The 23,425-nt window shown below is 53.0% G+C and overlaps 2 protein-coding genes across 3 annotated transcripts in view; one reads left to right on the forward strand and one right to left on the reverse strand.

Moving 5' to 3' along the window:
* Positions 1–4,155: 4,155 nt before the first annotated feature.
* RASSF4 (Ras association domain family member 4) overlaps positions 4,156–23,425 on the reverse strand; it is a 33,408-nt gene continuing 14,138 nt past the window's right edge. The window contains exons 4-11 of one of the 2 annotated variants that reach the window (XM_006172512.3): positions 14,855–14,997; positions 13,380–13,471; positions 12,555–12,712; positions 8,916–9,017; positions 8,595–8,646; positions 7,856–7,977; positions 6,900–6,997; positions 4,156–5,679 (exon numbers count right to left, since the gene is read on the reverse strand). In XM_006172512.3, coding sequence (XP_006172574.1) covers positions 5,619–5,679; positions 6,900–6,997; positions 7,856–7,977; positions 8,595–8,646; positions 8,916–9,017; positions 12,555–12,712; positions 13,380–13,471; positions 14,855–14,997 — 828 coding nt within the window. In that variant the 3' untranslated portion in view covers positions 4,156–5,618. The remainder of the gene's footprint in view (positions 5,680–6,899; positions 6,998–7,855; positions 7,978–8,594; positions 8,647–8,915; positions 9,018–12,554; positions 12,713–13,379; positions 13,472–14,854; positions 14,998–23,425) is intronic. The other variant, XM_014556344.2, reaches the window with a different exon arrangement.
* DEPP1 (DEPP1 autophagy regulator) lies at positions 18,948–20,384 on the forward strand. The gene is made up of 2 exons (XM_006172511.3): positions 18,948–19,177; positions 19,699–20,384. Exon 2 carries the CDS (start codon positions 19,726–19,728, stop codon positions 20,350–20,352), a length of 627 nt encoding a protein of 208 aa, XP_006172573.1. The 5' UTR covers positions 18,948–19,177; positions 19,699–19,725; the 3' UTR covers positions 20,353–20,384.

Genomic DNA, 23,425 nt, shown 5'->3' on the forward strand with positions numbered 1-23,425 from the left:
CACCTGTAACATGTCAGAGAAATAAATGCAGTTGTAGCCACTGAGATTTTGGTTGTCATTTGCTACTATAGCAAAGCTGACGGATATACCTTCCACAACTCTCACACATAGGAATTGTTAGAATCCTCATCTTACAGATGAGAAAATGGAGGCAGGTAACTTGCCCAAGGCCACATGTTCATAAACAGCAGAGCCAGGCTTTGAAGCCAGAGGGTTTGGCTCTGGAGCCAATGCAAGAACTAGGTTAAGAAACCTCTACCTAGCAGTGTCTCTCCAATGGAATCCCACATTATTTTAAAGCAAATTTAAATGATTGAAATTGGTTGCACTGGATATTTACAAAACACAAAGATATAAAGAGGGGAGAGGTGGGAGGGATGGACGGTCAGAGGAGAAAAGATACACTATGTTCTCCTAACAGCACTTCTTTCTAAGGAAAACTGGGCCACGAGTTAATGGCTGGAGCTCCTCTGGGAAACTGCACCCAGTGGGGGCCATTGTGTCCCTGAGCCCCTGAGTTGTGTTGGCTCATTCTAGGAGAAAATGGCTTCTGGGCTGAGAATGGGCTTGGCAAGACAGCTTCCTTTTACTATAGCTTTGTCTTTTGCACCCCCACTCCCTTGCAGACAGACAGACAGACACACCAAAAAAGTACTGTCTCAACAGAGAGGGCTGCTGCCATGTGTCTGCATTTGGCAGCAATGCAAAAGAGGCTGGTCCTACCTGTGGCCCAAGGCCTGGGTGCAGTGACAAGAGTGGTCTATCTCCCTTCAAGGGACCCTGAACAATGGTTCTGTCCACCAAGCCTGAGACTTTGCTTTCTGTTTCCTCTGGGTTCTCTGGGAAAGGAAACTCTGGGAATTCCCATTCCTGAGTTTGCAGAAAACATCTCCATTAAAAGCCCAGCCAGGGTGGGGAGCAGAGCCCCACCCACATGTTGGGAGGCCGGCGCGGGTGAGCAGCTGGCTCTCTCCCAGACAATCACAGCTCCCTCTTGCGGGGCCTAACTACAGCACATGCATTTGCTGTTTTTACATTTGGAAAGGCTTGAATCTGACTGCCTTTCCTGCCTGATCAGGGCTGAGGGACTGAGGGGCAGGGCGGCTGCTGCCTACCAGGGCTTTGCAGCTTCAGGGTACCTGTGTCCCACCCACACAGGCACCTAGTGTATTGCCAGCTTCTCCACAAATTACCTGGTCTGACCGGATAAGCCTCTTGTTCGTTTCCCTAAGACTAAGGGGCCAGCTGTATCCTGGGTGAACGAATGGCTTTATTTTAACAGTGGGAAGGTCTTTAATCTATTTTCTGGTAAACATTGCAAGCAGGTAGCATGTGGTTATCACCATGGGAAAAACAAGCTGTTTTTTGATTCCTTCTGGTAATTTGTTCTGGGCAACTCACCCTGTTTTTCCTGAGTCCAGGCCTTCTTTTGCAATCATGTTGATTTTATCCTGTGTTTATTATTTTCTCTGGTTCCTGAGGCCTGATCTGGGAGGACAGTCCTGTTTTAGGAGAGGACACGCCATCACAGGCATCTTCCCTGTATCTTTACATCCATTTACTACCTGAGATATCAGTGAGTGAAGGGACATATAACAAATACCGTAAGGTCTATGGAGAGAGGAACCCAGAACTCCCAAGGAAACCAGCAGGAAACCACAGAACCTAAGAGAAAGTCTGAAATTGTGGTATCATGCATGGTGAGCTGAATTAGCAGCTTTTCAAATTGCCTCTGAAAAGCAAATAACGTTGATAAAAAAAAATTTGTAACCCCTCAGATGATTGTAGAAGTGTACAGGCAGACCTCATTTTATTGTTCTTTGCAGATATTGTATTTTTTTTTTAATGGAAGGTTTGTGGCAACCCTGCGTTAAGTCTTCTGGTGCTATTTTTCTAATAGCCTTTGCTCACTGGGTGTGTGTGTCACATTTTGGTAATTCTTATCACCGACAAAAATTGTTGCCTGCCATTTAAGTAAACAGTGAACATTGCCCGCTATCAAGCCATCAGCCACTGCAGCTGCAATCCCCAATGGTGCACCTGGAGGGTAATTCCGATGGAGAAAAACAGGATACTGGCCCTAGATAGTTAAGATGCATATCTAAGGAGTAATTTCAGTGAGCCCAGACTCTTACATCTTCCCAAAAACAACAACAAAAAAAGCACTAAATTATTAACTTGAGATGTCTGGTTTTTTGTGATTAGCAGTAATCCTTTGATGTTCAAGTCCATGTTTTGTTTATTTATTTTCCGCAAAACTCCTATATATCCTGGCTCCTCCCTTACCTCTTTGGAACAGTTCCTCAGAGCTATCTGAGAGGCTGTCTCCTGGACTGTGGTCCTCAGTAAGTTCCCCAAATAAAACCCAACTCACAACCTTTAGGTTGCTTTTTTTTTTTTTTTTTTAAGTCAACATAACAAATTTTTAGTCTTTCATTATTATATTTATTATGGTGATCGATGATCAATAATCTTTGATGTTGCTATTGTAAAAAGATTATGACTTGCTGAAGGCTCAGAGGATGGTTAGCTTTTTTTTTATCAAGAAAGTATTTTTTATTTAAGGTGTGTACTTTTCTTTAGACATAAAGCTATTGTACACTTAATAGACTACAGCATGGCATAAACGTATCTTTTATATGCACCTGGAAACCAGACAATTTGGGTGATTCACTTTGCTGTGATATTCTGGGTGGTCCGGAACCAAACCTGCAATATCTCTGAGGTATGCCTGTACAAGTCACCCCTTTTTGTGCAACTTGTTAGGGTATTTTCTTAGCTATGTTATTCAGAAGCTAGTTTTGATAATTCTATTTTGCAAGTAACACTTATCAAGACAGGCCTTAAATGAAGTAATATTGTAATAACTGGAAAAAAAAAAAAAAAACACCCAAACCAAACAAACAAACAAAAACTGGCGAATGTTCACAAAAGGTCTCCTCATCTGATGGCTTCCTGTGTGCCAAGCCCTGTCTTCTCCAGGGCTGACAGGTGTCTTCAGGCTGGAACGTCACACGCACTGTCTTAGCTTCTGGGGACCCATCTCTCTGCCCTGCTGGTCCCCTGACTTTGCAGTGTGTGTGGCCTGCTTCTCCCAGTTAGGAGACCCCTGAACACAGGGTGCACCATGGCTCTGTCTTTGTCCCCCCAGGGCTGAGCACAGGTCTGGCATGAAGCAGGCACTCAGTTACTGCTGAACAATGGACAACGGTTGTCCTTGACCGGAGGTTGTAAATACAGTCTGGGTGTTGCCGGAGGATCGGTTCTTGTCTTGAGCAGGAAAGAATTCAAGAGCAAGCCGTGGTAAAGTGAAAGTAGATTTATTCAGGGAGATAAACACTCTGTAGACAGAGTGCAGGCTGTCTCTGAAGGCAAGAGAGGTGGGCCCCAGGCTGTGGGTGTGGTTAGTTTTTATGGGCTGGGTAACTTCATATGCTAATAATTGCGAGGATTAGTCCAACTATTTTGGGGAAGGGGCCGGGGTTTCCAGGAATTGCACCCCTACCCACTTTTTGGCTTTTTATGGTCAGCCTGGGAACAGTCATGGTGCCCGTAGGTGTGTCATTTAGCATGCTAATGTATTACAATAAATGTCTAATGAGGCCCAAGGCTTACTACAAGTTGAATCTTCTGCCACCCTGGGCTAGTTGGCTCTAATCAGTTTATGTCGCACCCTCAATTGCTTTGCCGTTCTTTTAATGGTTGTGCTCTGCCCCCTTCCTTCCTGTCTCATGCGGAGTTATTTTACTACTTCATGGAGGAGCCCTGTTTGAATCATTTTCTATCCTCTCCTGGACCCTGCCACCATCCCACCTGAGCCCCTTCTAGAAGATTCCTGAGGTCCTCCTGATGTTGAGACTCTGTCATTCGGGGTGACCCTATCACTTACTGGCCAGACTACTCCCAACCCCCACCAATGCCTCCTCCTCTGTGCCCTTCAGCTCCCTCAGTCCTCAGGCCCCACACCCATCCCAAGGATGTGCACAGAAAGGAAGGGGTCATGTCATTGTCAAGGGCAGCGGACCGTGGCTCAGCTCTGGCTCTTCTGCCAAACTTGGCCACATGTACTATAGGATAAGAGTTTCAGAAGTTGGAGCCAAGGGTCAGGATGGACACCGACAAGTGGAAAAAAAAGTTTAGTCCTAACTCCTTCAGTTCAGTACAGCATACCTTTATTGAGTACCTAAGAAACGATGCTGCCGAAGATGAGCAGAGACAAGAGAAACTGCAGCAGCCTCCCCTGGCATCTCTGTGCGTGCTTATGTGATAGCGGTGCTAGGTCGGGGCAGTCCTGGTGTGAAGTAACAGTGGGTTCAAACGGCATGGCTGCTCCCAAACTCCGCTCGCAAGCTCTGCTCTTTACAAGAGCTGCTGCATGAGGCAGAGATGGAATCTCTCCTCTATTTGGGAGACTTTATAGTTTTTCCCTTTAAATTCATTATCCACAGGCCCCAGTGGGAGAACTGGGTCTCCAGTTTGAGGTTTTGGACACACACTTCACATGACTGATGTAAACTGTTGCATAACTTTGCAAAGGACTTCTTGTACATTCCAGAAATTCCCCATCAGCTGAAAAACCCAAATTATTCAGTGTCTGGCCCTAGGGAATTCAAAGCCCTTTATCCTCAAACAGACTTTTTTTTCCCCTCATGGTGCTCCTTTGATGGGAAGTATTGAGAGAGAGGAACGCAAACCCAGAGAGGTCAAGAGGCACACAGGTGTCCGAGGGAGGGCAGCGATGGGGCTGAGTGTGGCCTCCCCAAGCTGCTGCCTGGCAGTCCCCGGACAGCTCCTGGATTCTCTCCCATTTGGGCAGCATCCTTTCAGTGCCACATGGGTCACCTCCTCAATGTGATCAAATTGACACGTTTCTTGCAGTGAGCTCCTTCTAGGAATTCCTCAGGTCCTGCTAAGGAAATTCAGAGTGAGTGCTGCAGAGAGAAAATGGGCTCCTGGTGGTCATATTCCTGGTCTGACCTCTGCCACCAGGGTGCTGGGCTCTGTGAGGCTCACGGAGTGACACCGGAGACTGGAGGCTCGAGGGCCAAGGTCGCCATGGTGAAGTGATGGCTTGGAGCAGGCATGTCCTCTACCTGCTGGCTGCCCTTGCTTCTCCCAGCAGAGTTTCTGAGTGGCAGCATGAGGTGACGGCAGGTGGGGGTCCAGTGGTTCACGTGTCTGATGAGGATAAGGGCTTGTGGTTCTGCGGGAACTCTGGGCCAGGCACTGGGGAGGTAGCTGAAGCCCATGCCCTGGAAGCTAGGTCATGTTCTGCTCTCCTGAGCAAGAGAGGTGTGGAGTGAACAGTGAATAGACCATGCCATCCAGCCACATAACACGGCCCAAGTCACAGCTTCAGGGTTGCTCACTGCTCGGGCCAGTCTCCCATGCAGACCCCAACGAGCAAGTTCCTGGCTCCTCAGGCTTGGGTCTGCATCCTGTGAGTGCTCACCTTGGAGCCAAGCACCAGGGACATGCGACTCATGGCACCTGGGCGGGTGGACAGATAGAAACACAGGTTCTGGATTCCTCAGCTGGTGCAACCAATCAGGGCCTGGCCACCAGCACTCAGTGTGCACCGGCTGCTGGGGGCCCCGGAAGAGGCTGGTGCTGGTGGACTACTTGGCCGCCACCAGCTGCTCCAGGCGCTGTAGCATTGTCAGACGCAGAGCTTGGAACCTGGAAGGAGACACAGCCCAGAGGGCTCACTGATACAGGAGGGAACAGGGAGGGGAAAGCAGAGGGAGAGAGCGTCCAGATGCCTGGGCCCGGAGACCCATGGCTCCCCGACTAGTGGATTAGTGGCCACCATCTCTCCTCTGCCAAGGAGAGGGAGGAGCCACGCCTGCATCCTGGGAGGCCAGTGGCTTCTAGGAACGTCAAACAGGGCTGCAGACCCTGTCAAGCTTCAAAGCAGAATGCTGCCGTTTCTATTGCAAGATTCTCCAGTAAGTACGGGAGTGTGTGGGAGTAGACAGGCCCTGGCTCTGCGGTCACGGGGTGCTGCCTCCTTCCTCATCTCAGGCTGTTTCTTCTCTGTACACTGACCAGACTGACCCGGTGGCCCCCAGGTCCTTTCCAGCTCGCGTGACACTGCTGACTGCATGTGGACTATTTCCTCTGATTGAGGTCTCTGCAGACTACCTGAATGGGACCTGACGGCCCTGATAGAAGCCTTGGGGTGGGGGTGGTTGGGGGGCTGTGGCTTTCCAAGAATTATTCAGCCAGAAGCAGAATCCGAACCAGCCCGCTGGCCACAGGCCCTGATAGTGAGCAGCCTACCTCAATCCCTCCCTAAGAGGAACTCTGGGGCTGGGCTTTGCCCTACAGATGGAGAGACTGATCACTGGGATGAGCAACCTGGCTGACACAGCTGGGCTCTGATGTAGCTTCCCCAGGAGCCAGCACAGGACACCTGTTCACCTGTCCATTGAACTGGTCCCCTGCACCTGAAAACATTGGCTGGTGCAAGGAGTCCCACTAACGGCTGCTTTTTGGCAGGCTCAGAACTCCCGCAAGGATGAAAGGCCCAGACCAGGCTAAACATGCAGCGAGCGGGCCCCCTCCTCAGTCGCTCCTCCAGAACAGTGTCACCAGCAGAACTCACAACCCAGGTCCAGTGCCCACCGTGCTCCTGTCTAACTCTCCTGCCAAGTTTTCACAGCTTGTGCCTGCCCCGTGCTGGTGAGGTGCCGAGGCTAGATGGCCAGCTGTCACCCCAGCTTGGTGTCCATTTCAAGCCAGGGGCCAGAGGGCGGTTAGCAGGCCTCCCCAAGCCGCATGAGGGCACCCGGCACTCCGGGAGGGGAGAGCTCTCCCAGCCCCGGGCCCGGGGCGTCTGCCCTGCAGACTTGCCCTGATGGGCAGGACCCACGACTGGCTCTTTAAGTGCTGCTTACTTCATGGTCAGTTTGATTATTTCTCTTTCCTCCTCTTCTTTTAATTTTTCAACAAAACTGTCCAGCACCGGCATTTCAAACTTAATGTACTGAGCGACCTAGAAAATCCAAGAACATTTTAATGTGCTTTAAATTAGAAGCCAAACATACGTTTTCTTTTCCTCATGGCTTCCAGAGCCAATGGCATGGCCGACTCGGCAACGTCTCATATCCAAGGAAGAGGCTGCCCTCTAGTCTCCCACCCGCAACGCTGTTCTGTGTGTGCCAGGACGCGAGGCTGGAGCCCATTCTGACCTCAGAGGGAACTCTGAACAGTGGGAGGAAAGATCCAGCTGAATTTTAGGAAAAGCATTTAATAGTGAGCAGAGTCACACTGGGTATTCTCTGCGGGGTGGGGAGGAGATGGTGGGAACGCATTGTTTCCAACAATGGAATGAAACTACACTAGTCTGTGAATGCACAGGGACACAGGGTCACCAGGCCTGCTCCTTTGGGTCCACACCCTGTCGGTTTTTCTGTGCTGGGGAGTCTGGAAATGTGCTCATCGCCCAGCCAGGACCCAGGTTGTCCTGAGACACAGAGACCCTTAGGTTCCTTTCCATAAGCCCCCATCAGGCCCTAGTTAAGGAACCCTTAACCAGGCCACATCTTTAATGTTATAACAACAGAACACACTTCAGTGAAGCCAGAGACTACCTGCCTGAGAGAGGAAAAGGCCAGGCCATGATTTTCTAAGACCCAACATCTTTTTTCCCTAAGCCAGCGGATGGATCTGGTGATGTCTCACAGGAAGAAGGGCTGGAATCAGCACTGCGCTGGTCCTTCAGGACGGCCGTGGGGCCCCTGGAAACACCGCCCAAGAGGGCTCTGCCCGAGGTCACCATAAGAGTCCTTGGGAGTCCCCACGCTGTCACCCAGCCCCTCCCTCAGGAGAAAGCCCCCCAGCCCCCACTCACATCATGGGGGACTTCCTCGCCCAAGTCAGCCTCCATCAGGAATATCTTGGCGATCTTCTCACATGGCCCATGCAGGATTCTGGAAATCAGTGGGTACTCACAGTCTTTTAATTTTGTCCGCTCTGAAAAACGAGGTTGTAGACAAAATTCATGGGAAATTAGGAATACTTGTCTTTGTTCCGGGACCAGAATGAGATGGAAGACAGATGTCCAGGGGTCCTGGCAACACCACCAGCTGTTGTGTGGTAGACAGTGCCCTGAGGATGTGTGATCACGTCATTCTGCAAAGGCCCAGCTTGGGGAGAAACAGAGGCCGAAGGAGCGGGAGATGGGAAGTGGACCTGTGGAGGCCAGGCCCACTCAGTGATCAGACCTGGGCTGTGCACAGAGGGTCGTGCAGCGTGGGCTCTGCAACAGCAGGTGTCAGTGGGCGAGGGGCTTCAGATCCACCTCGAAGACCCAGATGCCCCTCCTCCCCACTCCCCGCTGAACCTACTGGAGACAGCGGCTTCCCACGTGGTTTTGCTGGCACTCTGAAAGGGATGACAAGTGTGCCTGGATCTGGGCCTGGGAGGGGCGATCAATGTGGGGGCACAGCGTGTCCCAAGGCCAGGAGGGCCAGCTGCCCCGGGCCTGCCGCACAAGTCAGCCCAGCCCTCGGAGAAGGAGCACACAGAGTGAGCTTGCCAAATGGACAGACTTTTGTTTTTCTGATGAAGAAGTAAAGGCAGACACTTACCCCCAGACTCATGGACCATGTAGAGAGCAAACTCACTGGGGCCATTTTCCACCTGCACAGGCAGGGACAGAAAGTCAGGCCATGGCTTTTTCAATATAGGAGAGATAGAAAGGGACCCCTGGCAGTAATCACATCCCCAGTGTCACACACACAAATCCCAGGGACCCTCCCCTCCTTCTGCTTAAATTCCAGAGACGCCAGCTCAGCAGAGGAAACCTCCCTGCTTCTACCCAAAGAGCCAAGGGCTCTTGCCAGCCCCCTCCCCCCATGCAACAGCAAACCACCGGCATCTGGGGCAAGGCCGCAGGGGGCCAGACTTACTCGGAACTTGTTCAGCAGCAGGGTGAGCACCTGCAGAGTGGTCATGGTGCTGTTGACTCTCACGTTGGTCATGGACCCATAGGCAGGAGTGAACACGGAAGTCTGTACAGGAAGGGGGAGGCAGTTCAGGGCAAGGCCAGTGGGGACACGGGGCTGACGTCACACGGGGCTGGGCATCCTGTTGGCCAGATGCTACCAAGAAGACTGGAGCAGCAGGTGAACTTGGGCCCTGGGTACACCTGCATTGTCCATTCACACAGATTCTACCCAAGCTGTGCCCAGATCTGGGCAGCTGTAATAGCTCACATCTTACGATGGGCTCTAAGAATGATGCCAAGAAAGCTGTAAGGGCCAGCTCTCTGGATTCTAGGTAACCAGGGCCCTGGATGAAATTCCCAGGGGTCTGAGGGACCAGTCTCTCCTTCACTCTTTCTATCCATCAAATCACTAAGTGTCTGCTGATTCGAAGGCTGAAAGTTCTCAAAGCTGCCCTTCCTCTCCATCCTCCCAAAGTAGAGGCCCTCGATTTATACTGCATCAGCCTCCCAACGTTTCCCCTTCCCGTCTCAGCCCTTTCAATCCATTTTCCACACTGTTGCCTGAAGGAACGATCTTTCAAAAATTTTACAACTTGAAGGGTGTTCTGGACCAGCTGCATAAAGCCTCTGGCGCCGCCGGCCCAGACTCCTGAGTCAAAGTCTGCACTTGAGGAAAATGGCCTGAGATGCTATCAGTACAGTATGATTTGAGGCGTACTGTCTTAGAGCACAGCCCACAGCCTAAACAATGCCATCATGGCTCCTCTGACATCATGCCCGTGTGGTACCGTGGTTCCCGCCCACGCACCCTGTGTTCCAGCCACACAGCTTCTGCACCCCAGTTTGGGGGCCAGTGATATTCTTGAAGGCATCTTGCCTTTGTTCATGAGACACCGTATGTGAAGTCAGCCAGGGCATTGCCTGAGGCTAAACAAGTCCTCAGTGAACACTAGCCAGGTAGTAAGCCCGCGAAACACTTTACATATAATCTTGCATTTAATCCTCGTAACAGCCCTGAGAAGTATCTGTCACTAGTCTCCTTTTCTTCGGAAAGACATGGAGACTTAGAGAGGTTAAGTAGCAAGTCGGCATCACCCATCTAGAAAGGACAGAGCCACCCCAAACCTCAGGCTTTACCACCGAAGCACAGGGGGCCTCCCTGCGTGCACGGCTCCCCTGTGGGTAAGCTCCTCCCCACTTTCCAAAATGGAATTCCAGTTCACACATTCCTCCTACAGGGTCCTAGCCCTGCTTTTCCCAGGATGTAACTGGGGCTCGGGACGTGTGAGGGACTTGTTCAGTGTCCCCAGCTGGTCCCCAAGTACTAGAGCCAGACTCAAACCCAGACCTGCCTTCTCCACAGTGGAGACGTGGAATGACTCTGGGTTATACAGAAAGGTAGATGAGGCTTTCAGTTTCCAGGAAATGTGGACTAGAGGAGTCCAGCTATTTCTAGGAGGAGAGAGGTCATGTCAACAAGACATTGTTAGCGTTTCTTCTGCCTGAAGTCCTTTCTCAAGCTGATACCAACCGGCTCCCAGTAGGAACAAAGGTCCCCTGGCTGTTTTCCCATCTCTGACCACTATGATTTCTCCCTCAAAGAACACACTGAGTTTAACAGGTCAGGGACAAGCAGTGAAAACAGGTACCAAGCTTTACCCAATCTGGAAACCAAGCCAACATTATTGTGAATAAGAACAGTTTTGGAAAATAATTGAGTGTAGCAGTAGTATACAGTTCTAAGAAATAAAACCTAGAACAACCACCGAGGAAATTAATTCTAGGAATTTCTTTCTTTCTTTCTTAAAATTGTTGCCTATGACTCAAGTACTTTGTTACCTGATTTCTAAGGACACTGATTCTGAAAGGATGTAGAACAAGGTGAAGAAGAGGGGGCCCCTCACTCATCCAGGAGATGAGTCCACTGTCCAACATGCCTGAGACACAAGTTCATGTCCTGGAAGGTACTCTGTTTGCCTGGAAGAACGGAATCGCATTTCGCAGGTAAAGCTGTGAGTGGGGGGAAAGCTGCCTTGACCAGGTGACAGGCTAGTGTGTCTAGTGTGGGGCTGGCTAGGAAGCCCTTCTTGGGAGGATGGCTCCAATGGATGTGAAAGGCTGTGATGAAAGCCCCCACTGTTCATTTCTGTTCATTTCAAAGGCTACAGAGCACTCAGACATCTCCACGTCCTCGTGACATTTGCAATGACTAACATAAGGTTTATTGTGTCCAACACACCTCTTAGAGATGAATGGCTCCCTTAGAGGAGAAGTGAATGTACTGAAAACAAACCCACTATTCAGTACCTTGAGTCATGGAGCAAAAGCCTCCATTTTTAGAAATGCAGAACTAGAAAGAGCTTAAACCCGTGCAAATAGTCTTTTAAATTTTTTGAAGAATCCCTTAAAATAGCGTATTAATATATATTCAAATACCAGCAGGTGGTGCTTACTTAACACTTTACAGACCAAACCCCTTTGGAACAAGATACAAAGACTACTCAAATCCGATGGCGGGTCCTTGGGCTAATTTAAACACTCTTAATCTCGGTGTAACTTCAGCTCTCCCTCACTCTCACCCTCTCGGGAAACTCTACTCTCAAATAGTCCTGGGTTTTCCTGGATTTAGCAGAGATACCCTCTCATCACTCATTATCACATGCTGCAAACTTAGCAGGGAGTGGAGGGAGGGCTTGTTAGTAAAGCAGAGTGCCTTCAGCTCATTTTGTTGCATTCTTCATCCTCCAGTGCAGGGCACCCCCAGAGCAGCTTGACTGGCTCCTGGCAGACCTCCCCTGTGCGACTGTCCTTCACATCTGACCCTGGCCCCCTCCTCCTCCCATGAGTCATCACCTATCAAGAAGGGCAGCTGCTTAACCTGGAAAACTTGGCTTCCAATTTCTCAGTGCTGCAGGATGTGGCCCTGTTACAGGACACTCCATCCAGGCCTCACCCAAACTGCCACTCACGCCATTTATAGTAACAATCAACTTCTCTTTTTACAGTTTGGTTTGTTTATGGAATGATGTCATCTGGGGAAGGAGATCTTTTTTCCTGAGGTCAGTACAATACATCCTTGGACAAAAGGCTAAGTGCTGGGAATCGGGAGCAGTGTGGGTTCTCTGGGACCCAGACCCACGTGCTCCTGGGCTCACCCCAACCAAGTTGGCTTAATCTACTGCGTGACATGACAGTAGGGTACATGACGTTCCCGTGAAAATCTCAGCTGAGCTCGGGTGGAAACCTCCGAGAAAACTGCCTGGTTAAAGATTAATTTGGCATCACGTTCCAAAAATCCCTGCAACTCGTGGGAATGAACTGACAGTGTGTGTGTGGCGGAAAAAACACAGGCTTTGGAGTCATGAACTGGAACATTGTTTCGATGTGACTTTGGGCAAGAGATTTCCCCTCCTGAGCCCGTTTCTCCATCAGGACAGGGGCACGACCACATCTGCACACAGGGTCATGGTGAGGGTGAATTCTGGCATGACTATCACTGGACCCAGCCTACAGAAGGCCCAACGACTGCACGCTTGCTTGGGGCAGGTTCCCTGTGGCCTCAGCTTCAGGGCTCAGAGGAGAGGCCGGGCTGGGACATCACCTTGTGGTTGTAAAAGTGCCCGTTGATGGAGAAGCGGTGTCGCCGGATCTTCTGGGCCTCCCCGGGTGCGCGGCACCTGGGCCTTCTCTGGACCACACAGGCTGCATCGCTCTTGGTCCGCATCAGCTGTGGGGTCTCCTCGTCCTCCTCCAGGGGCTCTGCAGAGGGAAATGGACTGGAGGGTCAGGCCTTGGGGCACACTGGTGACAGCACCGCTCCTGTGGCCGTGCTCTGTGTGGGGCAGCAGACAGTAACATTAACGCTGTCCCTGCGCCAGAGGCCGGGCTCCAGCTTGAGTGATGCCCGCCTTGCAGACAGGAAAGGTGACCCCCAGACGGGATAACCTGTGTCACGGCAGAGGGCCATAGGCCTCTGGGCCTCTGTCTCCGGGCACCCAGGGCAGGTCTTTGACAGCCCCCATCCCTGTCCTCTGGGACAAGCACTTCACTGAGTGTGAGTGGGGACCACAGGGGGACAGACACATGGTCATGGGTCCCAGTATGGAGGGAAGAGTCCCAGGGGCCTGCAAGGCCCTCTGCTGATGTTCTCTTGTTTCTGTAAGACAGCACAGTACAAGGACTCAGGCAAACGACATCAAACAATGTCACCTCTGCAAGCCTCTGCTTCCTTATCCCTAAGCGAGGAGTCAAGGAGAATGCCACAGATGGAGGAGAGATTTAGCAGGGGCTGCTCCTGAAGGCAAATGAAGCCACTCTTTGCTGCTCCACAAAGCTGGTCTTCAGAGACGGTGGACATGAGCCAACCCCACCTCTCCTACCCCAGACGAGTGGGACAGGGTCCCACGTAGCTCGAGGGCCCCCTTACCTGAGCCGTCTCTAGAACTCTCCTCCCTGTGTCCAGCTTGAGCACTTGGTTCCTGGGCTGTGACCCCACCATCCTGAAGAGGTGGCTCCTTCCTAAAAGAAGACAGTCATGGTTCTCAGAGGGCTGTTGGCAGAGGAAAGTAACTCTGGCCAAAGAGAAGAGGCTCAGCTGACTCTAGACAGGACACAGAGAGGCAGGGCAGGCAGAGTCAAGGCCAGGATTTCCCACCAAGTCTATGTCAAAGATGTAAAGGAAAGCAGAGGATTGTCACAGTGTCTGCTGGGAGGAGAGGGAGTCTGCCCTGCAGATCTGAGTGGCCTGTGCTGGGCCCCACTGCACGGACACAGGGACACACACAGTGCCTGCGCTCCTGGGCACCGGGCAGAAGTGGCTGGCCTCTGCGGCCACGTGCCGAGTGCGCTCTCTGGGCTGCCCTCAGGCCTGGGGGAGTCGGGCAGGAGCGACCTGGAGGGGGCCGACCTCCAGGCCACTGAGCAGAGTGAACTCCAAGCCAGGGCAGCCGGTGAGGGGCTGGAGGACTGGGTGCGATAGGACCTAACCGTGCAGAGAGAGCGAGCCGGGGAGGAGCCTGGCCAACGCTGAGAGGCCTCTGAGGGTCCTTGTCTGAGACTGCTCGTGTGACCAGTTTTACCTTGGGGAGGGGGAAACACGAGTCATCCTGGCGGCCTCTCTAAGGAGCCCATCCGCACTTGACCAGGGACACCTGGGGCTGCCAGGGGTGTCAGCCTGCTAAGTAAGGGCCCTCAGCGCAGCAACTTTACTTGAATTTTTGAAGGGGAAAACGTTTTAAATTTCTGAATTTTAGAGAGATTTAGCACACACAGAAGCAAGCAAAACTCAGCAGCCAACTGCCTGTCTTTGCGGCTGGGGTGGGACAAGGCAAACGTCCATTAAACGGTAAGACCGGTGGAAAACCATTTTGTCCTGATCAAAACATTCCTCTGATGTTAAAAGAAATCTGATAGTAAATTCTGAAAAAAATTATAAAACGAAGTTCTGATATTGAAATAAAAGCAGAGCAGGAGGAGGCTAAATGTGTACGTATTTTTAAAGATTGAAGAGGAGATGCTGCGATACTGAGCTTGCAAAAGGTGTTGGGAGCTCCCCACCTACAGCCTGCTCTCTCTTACAGACAAGGAATGTTTGAGAAACACAACTGGAGGTGAAGGGAGCCTGGACCCTTCTCCAGGAGGGCGGTGACTTGGTCGTCATGGAGAAGGACCATTGAGGGTGAGGCTGCAGGTTGGCGGGTGAGGTCGTGGTCTGAGGCAGTCGCGGGGGTGACAGGGAGGAGGCTGGGTTATGCTCCCAGACCCGTGCCCCAAACCAGAATGGGGCTTTCACCCTGAAGCTGAGATCAATTTCCCCCACCCCCGACACCCCAAACAGTACTTTTGGGTTGAACAGGTGTCCTGGAGACCACCTGGCCCCGCCCCTCCCAGCCTGGCACTCACGGGTGGCAGCTGGATTGTCCAGGCATCCAGGAGGTAGAGGAGAGGTGTACTCGCTCCCTGTCATCCTGTATCTGCAGCCGGATGGGCCGCCTCAGTCCCCAGGAGATGCTGAGGAGCCCCTCGATGACCAGAGCCCCTTCTTCCTGTGGGGACCCACACAGATCAGCCTCTTCCCCGAGAGCAGCCGCCCTCAGGGGTCACTGTCCCCCTTCCCCATCCCCGTCAGGACTTAGCACCAGTCCATGGGACTCGCTGTGTGCTCGGGGCCCCCAAACACACCCTCCCTGGGGTCCTGCCCTCCTCCAGGGGAAGGCCTGCGAACTTCTATGTGCTCCAAGGCACGAGGCCACGGGCCCGAGAGGAAGCCTGAGGCGTGCCCTTCCACCGCTTGGCTGCTCGGTCCCGGCCAGCAGCTGAGTCAGGTGTCCCACGGGAACGCAGCTGCTGTCTGGCCGGCACGTTCACACAGCGGCAAGGAAACATGTTCCAGGGAAACATGGCCGTGCTGACACCAGTGCCACACAAGATGCCTCTCCACCCATCACTGCCTGGACAGGGGGTCCCAGGGTCACCTGGTCCTCAGGGACTGTGCCAAAGGCACTCACGCCCACTCCAGCAGAGACGGCTGCTCCTCGGAGCTGGGTCTCAGCCTTACCCTTCTCCCTACACTGTTCCCATTAGTGGGCTGAACCCACCCCCAGATTTCCAAGCTGGTTTCTTTCCTGAGGGCCATTCTTGCTTTTCTCACCACCTGGGACACAGCCAGCCCACGGCCCACCACTGGCACACACACATAGAATATCTACGACAGTTCCCATCCTGTGTCCCCAGCCAGCCTTCATAACACTAGGTCTGCAGATGGCACGGCTACTCCACTGCCGCCAAACCCTGAGGTCTTAATGGACAGAGCCCTCCAGAGGCACCCTCGGCCAGCTCCCACTCATTCCCCTCAGGTCCTTGATTCTGTTTCTCTGACCTATTTCCGGCTCCTGTCTGCGCATGACCACCTCTGGGCTCTCCGTGCTCAGCCCAGTCACCCCAACGTGTGGGCATGGCCAGGCTGCCTTGTCTGCGCCCTCAGAGCACCTGCCAGAAACCTTCTCAGCCTCACTCTTCCCCAGAACCCAGGTCTTCCCAGCACTGTGCTACAAATCTGCTTTGATATTCATCTTTTGGCAATGAACTTAAAACATCACTCTCCCAATGCGATCTCAAGCACCATTTTAGATTCACAAATTCCATTTTTTAATTGGGAGTTTGGGATTTGCAGATACTGACTGGTATATATAAAATAGATTAAAAGCTTATACTGTATAGTACAGGGAAATATATTCAATATCTTATAGTAGCTTACGGTGAAAAAGAATATGAAAACGAATATATGTACATTCATGTATGACTGAAGCATTGTGCTGTATACCAGAAATTGACACAACATTGTAAACTGACTATATATACTTCAATAAAAAAAAAATAAAAATAAAAATAACAAATTCCATTTCTTTCTCCTGGCTGGCACTGAAAACACTGTGAGAACAGAGACCTTCTGGAAAGCTTTATGTCCCTGGCAGTGCTTACAGAGGTGTCCTGCAGTGTCAATTTCACGGTTAGTTAGTAAGAGTTTAAAACACCCTGCTATCCACAGAGAAAACAGTGCTCTGTTCAAGGGTATCAAAAACACACATCGCTTTCTGGAATGGCCTTGCACTATTTGCGAAAAAAGAAAACAAACAGCAAAAAGACCCTAGAGCTATTTTTGATAACCTCTGATGCTCCATGGGCGCAGATACGTAACTAACCCTCCCTGGAAAGGAAAGACTAGATTGATCCAGTGGAGTTAAAGGTCTCGTGGGAAGAGTAAAAAAACCCAAAGTGGGGCTCAGTTCTTTATCAGTCTTGGCTTCAGACACCTCTGTCAGATGTCGATACATCGCCAGAGAGAGCCTCTGCCCCACCAGGAACATCTCGCCGTGTTCATTCACATGTTTATTCATAGACACCAGCCCCAGGATGGACTCTGGGTGGAGGGAGAAGCAGCAGACACCGCTCCAGGCCATTTGATGTTTCAGGGGGAGGAAAAGGGGGCACCTCTGGGGCAGGGGCAGTGAGGTTGGACATGCTGAGGCCAGGCTTCAAAGATACCATGTGAAGGTTCTGGGGGCTGTGCAGGGAGGAAGGAGGCAGGAAGACTTGCTCTGGGACTGGGAGCTGCTGCCTCCAAGGCCAGGCTGAGCTGTGCTGGGGATCGGCTGGCCTGATGTGACTCAGCATGGGTGCCCCTAATCTGAGCCCCCTACTGCTGCTCTGGCACCCCTCAGCCTGCCCTCATAAGAATGGAGGGGCTGCCCTGTCTGCCTGCAGCATTCCCTGATCGAATCAGAGGAGGCCCAAGGTAGAGGAGAGGCACCCCTAGGCTACTGGGCAGCCCTTACCCTCCAGGTGGGGAAGGACATGACAAAAACACAGGTCCGGGAAATCCTACACGTTAGGCAATCATCCTGGGCCGTCTAATTCACTGACCCAGCCAACACTTCCCTTCTCCTCTCAGTCTACTGGCTCACTTGCTTGTTGCTAATGAATCAAAGAGAGCCAGAGAAACAGACGCAGGCTGCACAGAAGCTTCCAGATAGAAGAGCCATCAAGGTAGGAATTTCATGTCTAACGGAAATCCCCATCACTGGTTGGCCCCATCCTTGGCCCATCAGGAAGACCCCGTCCAGAAGGCATGCACGTGGGACTGCCAGGCCCTCCTGCTTTGCCTCGGCATGTGGGGTCTGCTCAGCAGTCAGACCTCAGGCTCGGATTGCTGTCTCGGGGACTGCTTTCTGTCCGCTGCCTGCAGAGGCAAGACAGACATGTCCTGGGTGGTCTCATGCTGGGCGGATGATGATCTGAGGTCTGTCTGAGAAGTGCATAGCGCTGGCTTTTACAAGAGCTTTCCAGGGTTGCCCAGCTCGGCCTCAGCCGCCTCCTGTGCTGACACACTCACCCCAGACATTGGCAGTGGCTGCCTAACACAGCCCAGGTGTTTCCCAGTCTCCCTGTTAGCTGCCCCTTTTGGCCCATGCACAGAGGCTAAGTTCCAATCCTTTGAAGCAGATGCTAGATTCTTGCATCCTTGTTTGAACCCTGCAACGTCCTTCCAGCCCCTTCAGAGGGAGACCCAGTGTCCACGCCAAGACACACTGACTACTCCTTACGTGGGCCCATCATGCGGGCCCTTTGCTGTCCCCCGAGCATGCCCAGGATACTCTCATCACAGTGGCTTTGAACATGCTGACCCCTCCACGGGGAACACACGACACTCATTTGCTCAGATCTCTGCTCAATGTCCCCTCTTAGCGCAGACACTCCTGACCTGTCCACCACAGGGCAGCTGTCCTTCCCTGTGCAGCTGTGGTTGGTACCCAATATTACAGCACCGAGCCACTGAGTACTTAATCCTCTTCCTCACTAAAAGCTGAGCTCTAGGACACAGTGACTTCATTCACTGCTTCATTCTCCGTGCCTAGAACAGTCACGGGTGCACAGGAGTCCTAATTAGACACCTGGGAAGCAAATAAACAAAGCAGCTCTCATCTGAAAGCACCACATCTGGAAAGGAGTGAGACCAGGATCCCGCAAGCTGCCCTTGGTCCCAGACGAAGGGGGGTATATCTCGATTCCCAGCAGGCCCAGGAGCCCGGCCTCCGCCGCCCCCAGGCTGAGCCCTGCATTGCCCTGTCTGGCAAAGTGCCTTGCAGGTGCAGGCCCAGGCCTCTGCCAGAGCTCACACCCGGCCAGGGTGTCCTGGGGTTGCAGGCTGCTGGTGTAAGATGTAGTGGGGAGCCCTTCTAGGTGACGGTGGCAGACCCCGAGGCTGCTTGGGGGAGCCCGGTGGAGCTCCCGCCTCTCCCAGTGGCCTGAGGTGGCAGGAGTTGTGGCCACCCCACCCTCACTCTGCAGAGTAAACATTCCCAGAACCTCCCACAGGCACAAACACTTGCTCCAAGCTGGCAGCTGGACCAGACCCCGCCCACCAAGCTGTTTTCTTCTGAGAGCCTTCCTGAGCACTGCTATTTTTGGCCCTCATGACAGTAACTGATTGTGGGTGGAAATGTATAAAAGCAACTGCCAGGTCCCGGGATTCGTCAGACAGCTCAGGGAGGAGACCACCCTGGGCCCCAGCACATCTGACAGAGGTTACATCCTCGCCCTCCTCCCAGAAATCCGACGTTGGACCCAGCGCTCCAGCTCCCGGACCCCTATCCCTCTGCTCTGAGTTTCCTGGGACTTCCTTGCTCATCCAGCTTCCCAGCTACCCCCAGACCTCCTCCGCTACAGGTAAGAGACCTTTGAGGGCACTTCTCAACGTTGGATGTGCACAGCCTCACTGCAGGTTAGAGACCAGAATGCAGCTAAAAGCTACAGAGGGCTTTATATTTATAAAGGGTTTTCACATGAGGTATCATTCCATATGTTTCTCCGAGCACCCCCAAGAGGTGGGGATTTATAACCTCATTTTATGGACGAGTAAGCGGAGGCTTAGAGACGGAACTTTGCCAAAGGACCCCAGGTCAGGAAGTGCAGAGCTTGGTTTCAAAGGCAGATTTCCTCTGACTACTGTCCCTTAGGGCTGGGTTCTCTTATTTGAACAGGGTCTTAAACAACAGTAATGATTGAGCCTTAAGTAATGTTGGCAGGAAGGAAGAGTCCAGGAGTTCGAGACTGGTCTTGGATCTGTAGACTTTACACCGCTCTCAGGCATATGTTTCCCCCAGACAGCTCAGATGGGGGAGGGGACACAGGAGGGGTGTCAGGATGGTACGGCAGTCCCTCACCCCTGGTCCCCTGTCAATCAACAGGTTGCTGCTTCCCCGTTGCCGGCAGCCATGAGGTCCCGGCTTTTGCTTTCTGTGGCCCACCTGCCCACGATTCGGGAGACCTCGGAGGAGATGCTGCCTGGGGTTCCTGGAGAGGAGCCCCCCGCCTCCCCCAGCCTGGACGACTACGTGAGGTCCATCTGTCAGCTAGCCCAGCCCACCTCGGTGCTGGATGAGGCCGCAGCCAGGGCCCGACCCAGCAGACCCCACCGGCCAGCCCGTTCCTGCGAGAAGAGCCGCCCCACTGGGTCCCTACGGGACATCACCACCCGCTTCAGCGGCCAGCAGCCCGCACTGCCTGGGGCTAGCCCTGCTGACCCCCTGGACTGGCTCTTTGGGGAGTCTCAGGAAAAGCGGCCAAGTAGGAGGGACCTGCCAAGGAGTACGGCACCCTCGGCTGACCCCTGGGCTTCATGCAGACAGATGGACAGTGGCAAGGCCCAGGGGGCCCCCCGCGGGAGGCTCTGTGATGCCAGGGCACCAGGGCACTCTCTGGGGAGACCATCGAGGAACTGGCGTCAGTGTTCCCAGGCATCCAGGCAATGTGGCCAGGATGCAGCCTCCCCCACCAGCCCCCGTCCCAGAAGCGTCCTCAGAACTCTCTATTTGCACCTCCCAGTGATCCATGAACTGTGACCCCTCCCCAATAAAGGCTTCTGTAAATCGCACCAGGTCTGTGTCAGCTCCCCACCCTCCCGTTGAGGTGGGCACTGCTCCTGGCGGGGCTCTGGGAGAGAACTGCCTCTCTGCAAGGGCTGTATTTGGCAATTCGTAGGGAGACCCCTACTCTGAATAATGTCGTTATCTCACATGATGTGGTGTTAATTAGCTACTCATCCCATCTGCGCTGTCCCTGACCAGCTGATCACCTTGGGCGAGTAATTTAATGTCTCTGTTCCTAGGTTTTCTCATGGGTAAAACGGGGATAATGAATGGGACCTGCCTCCTAGGCTGTGCCGACGAGTAAATGGGCTAAAACCCACACACATCGTGGGGTGCTTGTTAGGAGCCCAGACATAGAGTAGTTATTGTCTGCATGGTTGTGTCACAGGCGGGGAAACAAGGTAGGCGTGGGGAGAGGCGAATCGAAGGTCTCAGCCCCCAGGATCAGAGCAAAGCCCTGGGCACCCCCAAGTCAACCTCTTGGCCTCACTCCCACGAGCCCCTGAGAAAACCTGGGGTCTCAGCAAAATTCCCCTGCCGTGTTTTGGGGGGGCCTGTCACTGGGGCAACCTTGGGCACCTCCGTGGCTCCGGCTCACAAGTTCTGTTGTATCATTGGGAGAGTTCCCCATGCTGGAGGCCGAGACAGACCCTGCACCAGCTCAGCCTGCAGGGTACCACACGGCGGACCCGTCCTCACCCATCCCCACCTGCACCTGCCTCCACCCTCTCAGCCATGGGGCAAAGTGCAGGGTGTGGTCCAGGGGCCCTGCTCTCGGGCAAGTTCGGGTGCTAGGGCCTCACTCCACATGTTCATGGGTCTTCCAGAGCCCTGGATCCCCACATCCTGACAAACCCCGGTTCCCAGAGGCATCTGGCAAGCAGGGAGTTGCGGAGTTGGGAGGGGGTGGGTTTCCTTCCTCAGAGAGGCAGGTGAGGCAGGTGAGACATCAGAGAATCGAGTCAGACCTGAGACCTGTCACCCTGTTCTCCTGGGCCAAGTCTTTCTCTCTTTCTGTCTTTCTCTCCTTTCCTTCTTTCCTTTCCTTCCTTGCTTCCCTTTCCTTCCTTCCTCCCTCCCTACCTCTCTCTCTCTTTCTTTCTATTTAAAATATTCTAAAAACTGCTTTGGACTTTTGTGGTGTTTACCTGTCCTCTTTTATGTGTGCTTTGTGGGGAGGCAGAATGTAAACTGTACATTGAAAAGACAAGGTTTCAGACAAGCAATGTACTCAGTTTCCTGATCTGTAAAATGGGGACACCAACGCTTGTCCTTCGTACTCTACAGTGGTTGGGGAAACTGGACAGATGAACTTGGAGATGGAGTTAAAAGCACTGTACACAAATTTGCCAGCTGTCACAAACTGCTGTACCTCTCTGGTCAGCTCAAACCTGTGGGGTCCTGACCTTCTCCAGCAAACATGTGTGGGGCAGGCTTTGGCCAGAATATCCTTAGGAGGTGGTGAGGAGGGCTGACCTACTGAGCAGGCACCCGGCTGGTGACTGGAAGGGCCAGGCCTACTGGGCCAGCCTCACAGAGAAACAGTGTGAAACTACGATGACGTTGGCCAAGCTCAGAAATCACACACTTGCATTTGGGGATCCCTGGGCTCTGGGTTCCTCTGCTAATATCCCTCCTGTGAAAGAGGCTAATCGCACTTTCAGAAGGTGTCCTAAAAAAGAGAGGGAGAGAGAGAGAGAGAGAAAAAATGAAGGGCTGGGGGGAGGGGCTTCTGGTAGTGTCCCAGGCTCCCGAGGACAGAACAGCCTAGCAGAAAGTCTTCGTGGCGGGGCCCTGTGGAGCAGTCTCGTTCTCCTCCCACCCACCACTGAGTATGAGAAGAGACACAAGTGCCCCTCCTGCCTGGAACGGCAGCTGGAAAGCACGCTGCAACTTCCAGGGAACACACCCCAGCACTCACCCGTGGGCCAGTGGTCTGTCAGCCCCGTCACTCCTGCCTTCAGGCCTTACAAGAAGGGTGGTCATTACACTAGGGGAGGGGATCCTGACTTTCCGGCCCCGAGGAGAGACAGAGACCCCGGCAGAGGGAAGCTCCTTTCCTTACACTGCGCCTGGGGCTGAGGTCCAGGACTGAGGTCCAGGTGTAGTGTGTGTTTGGGCCACCAGGGGGAGCCTTGAGCCCGCTGAGAGCTGAGTGCAGGGCAGGGTGGGAGGTTGGCCTTCGGAGGGGCCACACATCACACATGAGGGTCCTACTGCCTTTTGCTCACACAATTAGGCAACAGTGATATATTTACCACCCCCCACCCCAACGCATCTCTACATGTCCATTATTCTCTCCAGACGCCAAACCAGCCTGGTTAAAATGCTTTGCTATCTTCAAAAGGCATGGCTTACTCCCAGTCGCTCACACTTTTCATTGTAAAACAAGCAAAATTATCTCAAAGGCCAGGTTTACAATGAAGGATGCTGGTGCTTTGGCCTCCTGAGCCAGGAGTCCCTGGCATCTAGCCCTTTAGAGGCTGAGGGAAAGTTCACAGGGAAACGCTTACCCCAGGACACATGTCCTCTCTGTTCTATGGACCCCAGAGGAGACAGTGGAGGAGAAGGGGCCCAAACTGCAGCAGACTGACTGCTGACGGCAGTCCGTGACAATGGGGCGGTGTTAGGGGGTTACTTTCAGGGCCCTGTGTGGCTCTGGGAGGGCGCACCCAGTGCCGAGCCCCCAGTGCTTAGCTTGGGGATCATTAGGGATCGAGGGTGACAGACAGCCCTCTGCGTCCCTGAGGCCTGTTGAGTCGCCATAGCCAAGACCTCCAAAGCTTAATGCTGGCCGCGGTATCGCTGTATTTATCACACGTCTCTGCCTGGGCCTTGGAGCCACGCTAGTGTCTTTCACTGCCGGCAGTGCCATCTTGGACCAGAGACCTTAAAAGTCTCAGTTTCTGTTTGGAAAATGGTTGCTCCTCCATCAAAAAGCTCTTGTATTACAATAAATAAAAAGAGGCACAGCTCCTCCTGTGTGCCCAGCCCTCAGGGCCTGCAGTGCCCCAGGAGAGGTGAGTCTGGGGCTGCCCTGCAGCAA

The sequence above is a fragment of the Camelus ferus genome, chromosome 11 (genome assembly GCF_009834535.1).
Source record: "Camelus ferus isolate YT-003-E chromosome 11, BCGSAC_Cfer_1.0, whole genome shotgun sequence".
NCBI lineage: Eukaryota > Metazoa > Chordata > Mammalia > Artiodactyla > Camelidae > Camelus > Camelus ferus.